This window comes from Tubulanus polymorphus, chromosome 6 (genome assembly GCF_964204645.1).
Source record: "Tubulanus polymorphus chromosome 6, tnTubPoly1.2, whole genome shotgun sequence".
NCBI lineage: Eukaryota > Metazoa > Nemertea > Palaeonemertea > Tubulaniformes > Tubulanidae > Tubulanus > Tubulanus polymorphus.
In genome coordinates this window covers 19,416,341-19,425,832 of record NC_134030.1, presented here as the reverse complement: position 1 = coordinate 19,425,832, position 9,492 = coordinate 19,416,341, and the positions used below count along the sequence as shown (strand labels likewise).

The 9,492-nt window shown below is 41.1% G+C and overlaps 1 protein-coding gene across 4 annotated transcripts; it reads left to right on the top strand.

Moving 5' to 3' along the window:
* The first annotated feature begins 1,376 nt into the window (after window positions 1-1,376).
* Window positions 1,377-5,009, top strand: LOC141907450 (uncharacterized). Of its 4 annotated transcripts, none has more exons than XM_074797095.1 (6): window positions 1,377-1,534; window positions 2,378-2,520; window positions 2,981-3,094; window positions 3,377-3,506; window positions 4,136-4,218; window positions 4,749-5,002. In XM_074797095.1, exons 2-6 carry the CDS (start codon window positions 2,418-2,420, stop codon window positions 4,955-4,957), a joined length of 639 nt encoding a protein of 212 aa, XP_074653196.1. In that variant the 5' UTR covers window positions 1,377-1,534; window positions 2,378-2,417; the 3' UTR covers window positions 4,958-5,002. The 4 variants fall into 4 exon arrangements, with proteins under 4 accessions (XP_074653196.1, XP_074653198.1, XP_074653197.1 ...); XM_074797096.1 differs by having other exon boundaries at window positions 1,382-1,534; window positions 2,416-2,520; window positions 4,749-5,009; XM_074797097.1 differs by lacking the exon at window positions 2,981-3,094 and having other exon boundaries at window positions 4,749-4,988.
* Window positions 5,010-9,492: the final 4,483 nt, after the last annotated feature.

Sequence of the window (9,492 nt, the reverse complement as noted above, 5' to 3'; positions counted from 1 at the left end):
ATATATGTATATCGATACAGTGTCTCTCGACTCGCGTTTAATGCTTAGCTATAAATCCGAGGATTTTCGCTATAAATCTCCGGCATTTTTTCCGTAGCGCAGATGAAAGGAACGCGACGAACGACGAATGCATACACAACCCGGGCCCCGCTTTCGCGGAGATATCCGCGGGAAAGTCGAGTGTCGCGTTTGAAGTGGTTTGATTGCGAATTAAAAGGCGCTTGACATCAACTCAACAAATAAATCTGCGCTTTGATCTGTGTCGGTTAATATATGAGATCGGTTAATTGAAATATGTGTGCGGAAAGAAGAGAGATCGTGGTGTGGCGGAAGACAGCGTGCGTGGTGACGGGTTGAGCGGTGCTTAGCGTGCGGGCCGCACGAATACGAATACGAATTATTTACACTGCAACCATATTCACAAAATCGTAACCTATCGTTAAAAAATAGTTTTTTTCAAAAAGAGAAAAAGATTACCGAACAATACTGAACTAAAATACCCTAACAAAATGGCGGCTAGCAGCTGTGAAATGTTTTTTTTCTTTTTATTTCAAAGGCCGCAAAAAAGCTAGCTGGAAACCATTAAAACAACATAGTAACGGAGGAAAAATTTTACGAAAAAGTACAAAATCAAAAATTGACTAAATAACACTTAAACCATTGTATGGTGGCTGATTCGGGCCATACTGAAAAAATTTTCATCAGCTATTTACAAAATATACTATTGGGGGATCTACATGCATCTAAGCCTGTTTTAATGAATTCACTTTGGGTTGTTTTTTAATATCAAGGATGTTTGAAGGATTCAAATTGAAATGGCGGCGTGAAAGACAGCGCGCGTGGTGAGTAGCAGTTTAGTGATTTGAACTGAAATTATCCAAGGCCAGATGAGGGTAGGGGGAGTTGAGTAGTCATAAAAAAACTGGGCCGGGGTTTTGTTAAAACTGAGTTACTACTATCGAAAACTCGAGGATTCTCGCTCGTCAAGGAATCCTCCAGTGCCACTGTAGCGTCGGTATAGGATGACTGAAAGAGAAAATAGGGCACGGGTGTCGGTGTATAGGAGTGTAGAAATGGGAGGGGGAGATACGGAAGGAAAAGGAATAACAGATGGAATAGTGGGTTGTGTAGAAAAGGTCATGTCGATATACTGAAAGGGATTTGGGAAGCGGGGGAGAGATAGAGAGGGCGGATACACACAAAAGAAATCGGGTTAAAGGATTTTGAACTGCTTCGAATCTACCGCGGCTCAGCCGAGCACTGACTACTCAACTCAACACTGATACAAACAAAACAGGCGCGGGCGAGAGTATTGATAATCTATATTATACATGCACATATATGCTGAATGGATGTGACATCTGTTATAACGTACAGAAAATACTTATTAATTTATGTATAGCAGAGCGACGCGCTGGCGTTCTGCGATGCGACACAATAAGCATATCGGATAAAATCTCGTGACTTCGAAGAACACGACGCAATGAAGGAATTCGACGAACGATCGGTATTTTCAACTTAATACGATTCGAAGGTAGGCCTTTAGAATTAAAGGATGATATTTGATACTCATCCGATCGAACCATAGGCATATACATGTATTTATACTCGAACAGATTTTTAGAGGGTAAGCCGTGCAAGTGGGTGGGGGGGGGGGGGGTTCTCACATCCACTCAACCACCTTCTGAGCAAGGTGACCTTTAGAAAATCACAAGTGATATATTTCACCCGACTTGATATATTAAGTATTCCTTTATACACGATAACATTGCAAAAATGTAACCTAAATTTTAAAAATGTAGACCCCAGACAGTTACAACCGGGACTCCCGCCACGGCTAGAAGTGTTCTTTGTGTGAGGTGACCCCCTTTCCTCCAACCTAAACCTGCCCCTGCCTCTTTGATTGAATATTCTTTTTCTATTCAAATGTTATATCGGTCGAAAACGGACGCACGGAGTTTGTCCTACTGTCGTTTCTATCGAACCGAAATAACCATTACAAAACTACATCACATATTGACTGCTTGAACATGGTGAAAGTCCGCAAATCTATACGTCACATTTTGATTATTTGAATATGTAGACACTCTGCCGTCGCATTTCCTTTTCGCAGGAATTTGCAACTGGCGTAAGGCTCTGCCACGTTCCTCCTTGTAGGGATTTGAACCTGATAACATCGCGAGACAGCGCCATGTACCTCCCTCACAGGGATTGTGACAATGGATAGCACCGTGATACCCTGCCACGTTCCTTCTTTGCTTATATTTGAGCATTCCCTAAATTCGACCCATCCAGAGCGGATGTAGCGACATATAACATCTGCATGAATTGTGTCCATGGGTACTTGCAGTAATCATGCATATGATCTATGTTCCAGGCCTCCCTGACTCTGGTTTCTATCCTAATTAACTATAGTGATGGATTCCTTACAAACGCCAATGATTGCCTCATTAATTTTGGTGATGATATCGTTGTCCGCAAGTGACGTCAAGGGAACCACACCAACGCAAGCTCAGCTGGGTAGGTCAAGTTCATTCGTAGAATAATTCATGAATTTTGAGAAAGAAATATATAAGAGATCAGAATTATGGTAATTCTATTACATCCTCATATGGGAAGAATTTGGGGGTGTCATCTTCTCTAGACAAAATGTCAAGCTAAACTAGCTAAACTAATTTGAATTAGCCAATCGGTTTTCGCTAGCACACGAACTCTCTTCCTTCCATTCGTTTCAGTTCTAAGGGATTATTTCATCATCTTTAAAGCGCTTTGAGCAGCATTGTAATACGTATAGCCAATCATAATCATTAAATAGGGAAGTTTGATGACGTCATATGGGGGCAGTGTGGAGATGGCCATTTGTTATTCCGAACGTTACTTGGATATCAAAATCACTGCGCGATATGATGATAGGGTTACTCATCCTATAGAGGATCATTCTATGAAAACGTAATTCGACTTACTTGATGAAATATTCTAGGCGACCACTGTTCTCCATTTGGGACTGAGCTCCAGGCGTCAGCGCCGCCTATATGTGGGGATGATCTTTATTGTGACCCGGTCGATACGACCTGCAATCGACTTCTGTTAATAGGTGCGTATCAATTCGAGGTCGCGTGGAGATGCTGTCCGAGCGTTTACCCCTTTCGGTGTACGAGCACGCAATCCAGGATTTTCGGTTAGGGCACTTATCTAGTAGGTGTCGCTAGCAGTTGTTTTGGCATTCGACAATCTGTCGATTTTTTTTCTAGTTTACAATCGAAGTCGATGGGATCAATGGGAGTTGGTACATAAGCTAAAGCCAATAGAAATTAGTGTTGTTAATCCTATTTGAATATGCATTTTACCCTGAAAAAAAAACGTTTTTCTTTTTTAGATGAGAAGAAAAACGAGAGATGCGGCGCTAACGTTACTGCGCGAGTGCAGTCACCGGCAACGTTAAAAGATGGCGTTACTAGCGCAAATTACACGTGTGACTCGACGAATACATCGGGTGGAAATCGCAGGCACGTACCCATCCCATCTGGGCGGGGATTCGAACCTGATGGCAACACAGGAATCTGTCAAGGGACGATCAGACTCTGCCTGAATGGCAGCAGCTTAGATGATATCATTATTAGCCAATTCGAAATCTGGGCCCCTGGCTATTATTCATAAAATACGGGGGCCGGTTTTATAGACTGGTATCAACTTTAACCCGGGGGCTAACTCAACCGGGTTAAAGTTAATACCAGTCTATAAAACCGGCGCCTGGGGCCAGTTGCACAGTCGTGACTTAAGTCCAAAAGTGGTCTTAAATCTTAAAACCGGTCTTGAATTGTTAGATTAGCTATAGAACTGAGTTGGTCTTAGACCAGTCTTAAATCTAAGCCATGACTATGCAACCGGCCCCTGGTCTTTAAGTTTGAGAATCCGGCCCCAAATACACAGTTGCAGCAGCTTAAAAGTTGTCTAGGAGTTTCTCTTAAGATTGGATGCTACGTTAGGGATATAAAAGACCAATTGTCGCCTAGCTCTCCCGAATCGTCTAAAATCTAAGCCATCGCAGAGCAACAGCCCTCTGCATTCAAAAATCCCCGAGTAAACGAATCTTGAAACACCTCTATTCTATTGACGAAGTATTTCTTCAATTCAGTTGCTACTGTTTGACGCCGGGAACCTCCCTGAAGATGCCCGAGTATCAATTCCCTCATAGCGAGCGTCTTAAAAGCAGCTGCGGTAAGTGAGTGCTGGTATTCCTCAGTTTTACTGAGGAAAATGTGTATTTACGATCAACTACGAAAAACAGAAAATACAAGCGTTTTAAGCTAAACAAATACCTCGTTCCTCCCAATCGGCCGACGTCAGTTCGTGTAAACTGCAATACAATTTGTAATCAGTTCATTTCTATAACTGCCGGGTCTGTTATTGTTAGCTCGATGATTTTGAAAAGAAAGTAAGAGTTGGAAAGGCAGCCGGGCCGACTAGGTCAACTTTAAGCTCAACAGAAATTTGAAACAATGTATCAAATGTTCAGCTTGAAAACATAACGTTACAACGTTATTTCAATACAAATTCGTACTATTTACAATACTTAGTAATCCGAGGCTGATCTGAATCGGCTAATGTTAACGATACACTCCGGTGCCGTAGGAGATATTTCTACTTTTTTCTATTATACATTGTTAGGGTATAAAATCCTCCTGACCCCATATAATTTTCTTTCAAATATCCTGACATATCCCCTTTAAGTTTGTTTTTTGTTTCAGTTTGTGCCAGGGCAAAATTTTCATTTTGTTTGACCGGAATGGTGGGTCTACTGTTCGACTGCAGAGATGACGGGGATTACAAATCGACCAAATGCAAGGGGTCGGAGTGCTTCTGTTCGGATAGGCGCGGTAATATAGACACCGGAACGGGTGTTAACATAGGACAATTAGACGTTTTGGAAAAAGTTTGCGCAAATAAAAATAACTGAATGAATCCAATAAATGAAATAGTTATTTTAGTCTCCGCAAAAGTGCTTTTCTTAAGAGTTGATTCGTAGAAGAGCGGCCAGCGTGTTAACCTAGACGAGTTAATAAAGTCGGATCGGCGTAATCGCTTATATCTGATGAAAGGATGATGTCCCGATTTGTCGTTCTCTTTTCAAAAGAAATGTACAGTGTGACCAGTGATTTTAATCGGCTGGGAGGATTTTGGTCGGTGTCTCGGTATTGGACGGTTTTTGGTCTGTATTGGACGGTTTTGGTCGGTGTTTAGTACTACCAGTAGTCTGCTCGTTTCACTCTGCGGAGTACTCCGGCCAGTGTTCGAGATGTACTGGCTAAACGAACAGAATCGGACATCAAGATGGCGGTTCGACGAATGCAAATGTCTCAGATGTTATCAATAATTATAGAAAATTTGTCCGGTGAGGGCAGTTGATCTATGAGTTTGCTTCAAAGTTACGACGATTCGTACGGACTACTCCGAAGGCTATTCTTACGGATTACTCCGAGGACTATTACTGAACCGTGTCAACCGTGTAGAATTGGGAAACAAACAGTTCTGAATGAGTGAATAAGCAAATAAACAAACGAATGAGCAAAAAATGTACTTCTATTTTGAAAAATATCATCACATTTGCATTTGAGAGCATTTCAATTCATGGGCCTCCAACTTAGTCGGCACGGATAAAAGTGAATATCATTTATTCGAAAAAACTCATGGTAGAAATAACGACGAAATAAACAAAGCAGCACCAAGCCCAAGGGCTTCATTTGAATCAACATTGATTGTTGCTAAAAAATCTCGTGAAACGATTGGAAGGTTTTAACATTAATCATATTTATTTTATACATCAATTATAGAAAAAGCCAGATTACGTGCTTGGGGTATTATAAACTAGGACAATTTACTAATGTTCATATATCCTCATTTATCCAGAACCTCTACTCTATTTTCCAATAGGACCTTAATTAAATCGCTATCACATGAACCACTGAAAACTACAACGGTGAAAAAGCTGCTGTAAACTAAACTATTAACAATCGAAGAGTTATTATAACATGATGGAAATGTATGTCGTTCCTGAAAAAAAGTCATACTTAATTGTGTCTTTCATTTTGTGTCGAGTGAGCAACGCTAGAATTATGAAATGTGATTTTAAAGATTGTATGGTAAACACGGCAGAGTTTACTGATGGTCTCGATGTATCTATAACACGATTAATTACCAGTATGGTAATTGGTACGTACGGTGGATGGCGTCAAAACGTTGATATACAAGCCATTCTCTCTCTCCCTCTTCAACTCGTACAGGATCGCTGAACACACAATGCTAAACACGACCGGTGCAGTCGTTGAGTTGACTGATTGCGAGAAATGGAAACAGAGAGCGATCAGATGGGATTTTAAGTTCAGCGTATTTGCGTACATATATTTCTTCGGACCGGCAACGATTTTCAGTATACTATTCAACAGTTTTACCCTCGTAATTTTGAACACGATGAAAAGTCGTTCTTATTACTTAGTAAAAGCGGTTGCCGTCAATGATGTTCTGTACTCGTTTTCTGTATTTGTCATGTACCCGCTTAGGACCATTCATATTTACCGACTTCTAGGAGATATTGTTTTTCGTGTGGATGACTGGTATTTCGGAAGGGCATTTGTTGAAGTTTCTCACGGATGTTATTACATATTTCTTTTCACTCGGAACTGGTGTGTTTTCTTGTTGAGTTTTGAGAGGTTTGTAATTGTATTGTTTCCTTTGAAATCACGTGTTTTTTGGACGAGCAAAGTCGTCAACTTGTGGTTAGCGATGATACACCTCGGTTCAGTAGCCATGTACTTTCCTCAACTCATCCCCAGATCGACTATCCTTTTTGCAAAACCATGCGGCGAATCGGGACCGACTATAAGTATGAACAAAAAGATTCCACTCAGCATTTTCCGGAATTACTCTCAGTGCTTCTGAAATGGATCGAGACGACCGTTAACGGGCCCGATTTCATATTCGGGGTTTTGATTCCGATGATATTCCTTTGTATAACAAACACGGCCTTAATCGTGAATCTCCTTGTCAAACGTAAGTCACGAGGTAAGATGCTGCAATCGGCGCAAAAAACTGAAAAACGAACGGAATCGAGTTCGATAGAGAAAAGAGTGTTGAGAATGGTTATAACTGTTGTGACTAATTACATCGTTTGCGAGTCGGTGTTTATCATTCACCTATTCATTTCTAGGGGCTATATAAAAGTGAACTACAAATACGAATATGGAATGGTTGTACGGAAAACGGGTATCGGACTGACCGTGGTAGATTCGTGCGCTAACTTCCTCCTTTACAGCATAACAAATTCCAATTTCAGGCGAGCTGGTTTGAAACTATTACTGGCTCGGTCATCAGTCGAGGATTAGTGAGCGCTCAACTGTTTACAATTAGTTTCAATATTTGTTTGAAGTCCGCATAAATTCGAAAATTAACGTATTAAACTTCAAGATGGTAATATGTTTTTCAAATGACGGGTCACGCGCGCAGTGTGCGCGGTTTAAATATCTAATCGATCCACAGTCTACACGATATTTGGTCATGTTTCGATGGAATAGTTCATGCCTTTCTATCGGGGGTTCGACTCCGGATAGTTTTACGTATTCAAACAGGGGATGTAACTATGTATCATTGTTCACCTTGGTAACGCGAAGTTTCATAAGTAGTACATGTACTGAGATTGTGAAATAGCACAGACTCAGATGTAAATATCGATTTGAATCCCACGATAATGATTAGTTTACATGGAATATACAGTAAAGTCGTAAGTCGTAAGTCGGATTATCCCTAATCCTATATCAGATGAATATTGATGGTCCAGTTCTTTCCTTCTCTTTTTCAAAGCAATTTCTAAAATTGGATTTCATGAGTCGAAACATTGCCTTCTTGTAGCACTTCGCTTTGTCTGATGATAAAATATCAGATAAATCATTCAGAGGTCAGGCCACTGACACTGATTCAGAGTGGTACCGATGCTGAATAGCGGATGTACAGGGGTGTCCCGGGTTCGAACCCAGTAATTACTGACACCTATTCAAAGTGGTCCTGATTCTGAATAGAGAATGTACAGGGGTGTCCCGGGTTCGAACCCAGTAATTACTGATACTGATTCCGAGTGGTCCTGATGTTGAATAGAGGATGTACAGGGGTGTCCCGGGTTCGGACCCCGTAATTACTGATACTTATTCAGAGTAAACTCTGCAGCATTAAAAGAATAATCGAACTAATTGCTATGATTATATTTTTCACCATAATATCTTTATTCCTAGCATATTATTTCTCTGGCAAATCCAAGTCAATCTATTGTTTCGAGGCCATTTCATAGCTCGCATCATCAAACCTCCTAGCCATAAGGAACCCGGCGCAGGCGACTAAAGCATCGACAGAGTGTTCATGTTTCTTGCATACACGTTGGGCTGTCACCGCGTAGTGGCAATCCTCAATGCACTGTTCGCGGGTCTCCTTATCGGAGCACACGCTTTGCTGCATGTTTCTCTGAGCTTCTCATCATCTCTGGGCCAATCAAAACCGTGAACGCACAGTTTCGCTACTGAAAACACTATATCAACAGAAGAGTTACGAGTTTCATTTTACCAGGTTTCCTCAAATATAAATACATAGTAAAACTCCCCAGATTTACCGCCCTCCCATATACCATTACATTACATTACCATACAAGATTAATCTTGTTTGTTACGTAGTTAATTGTCTGTATTATTACGGATTCGAAACCGGGAGGAGGAATGAATATCACTGATTGTTTTTAATCTGTATGTAAACGATAGCCCAACGCACACGGCAAAACATTTGTTTCGCTGAAACAGAAAACACGTTTTCACAAAACGTTCGTAAAACGTTTTGCCCGCAAAGATAAAACCAACGCACACGGGACGAAAAACGTTTTCGACTACACAATACGTTATTCGCAAATCAAGCAGTGCTTGTTTCGCGAAAAACGTTTTTCAGCTCGGCGTTTTGTGTTTCGCCTCCCCCGCACACGGCATAGCAAAAAACAGCGAAAACGTTTTTTTTTCACAAGGAAAAAACGTTTTTTTGGTGCCGTGTGCGTTAAGCTTCAACGGATAAATTATTCAATAATCATGAATAGTCCCGGTGTAGACCACATGGGCCGGGCTATCAGAGGACCCTCCTCGTACATGCGCCACCATTCACTCATTCCGGCCGTTATCCGCTGCTTTGCGGCTATATTTCTTTTTATAATTATGCTTTTTTTAATTGTAAATTTTATTGTTTGTTTTCTCTCAACCTGTGTAAATAGCCTGTCATGCTTTCTGTGAAATAAATTTGAACTTGAACTTAAACTTGAAGCTAATTATTATGACCAGGTTCTAAACCGCGTTCTACTATAATATATGGTGTGAAACTTTTTCGGGGTTCGAACCTGGCCCGCTCGTTGAGACGTCGATACGGACTTCAGGACCGGTGCCGAATTCCGTTCCGGGAATCCCTAAATGACGTCGC

What these genes read in the sequence shown, in the direction of transcription:
- LOC141907450 (XM_074797096.1), top strand. Translation starts at nt 2,418, where the DNA reads ATGGATTCCTTACAAACGCCAATGATTGCCTCATTAATTTTGGTGATG. An exon ending in ACCAACGCAAGCTCAGCTGG is followed by an intron (nt 2,521 to 2,980) that starts GTAGGTCAAGTT and finishes GAAATATTCTAG; the next exon opens with GCGACCACTGTTCTCCATTT. An exon ending in GCGTCTTAAAAGCAGCTGCG is followed by an intron (nt 4,219 to 4,748) that starts GTAAGTGAGTGC and finishes TTTTTGTTTCAG; the next exon opens with TTTGTGCCAGGGCAAAATTT.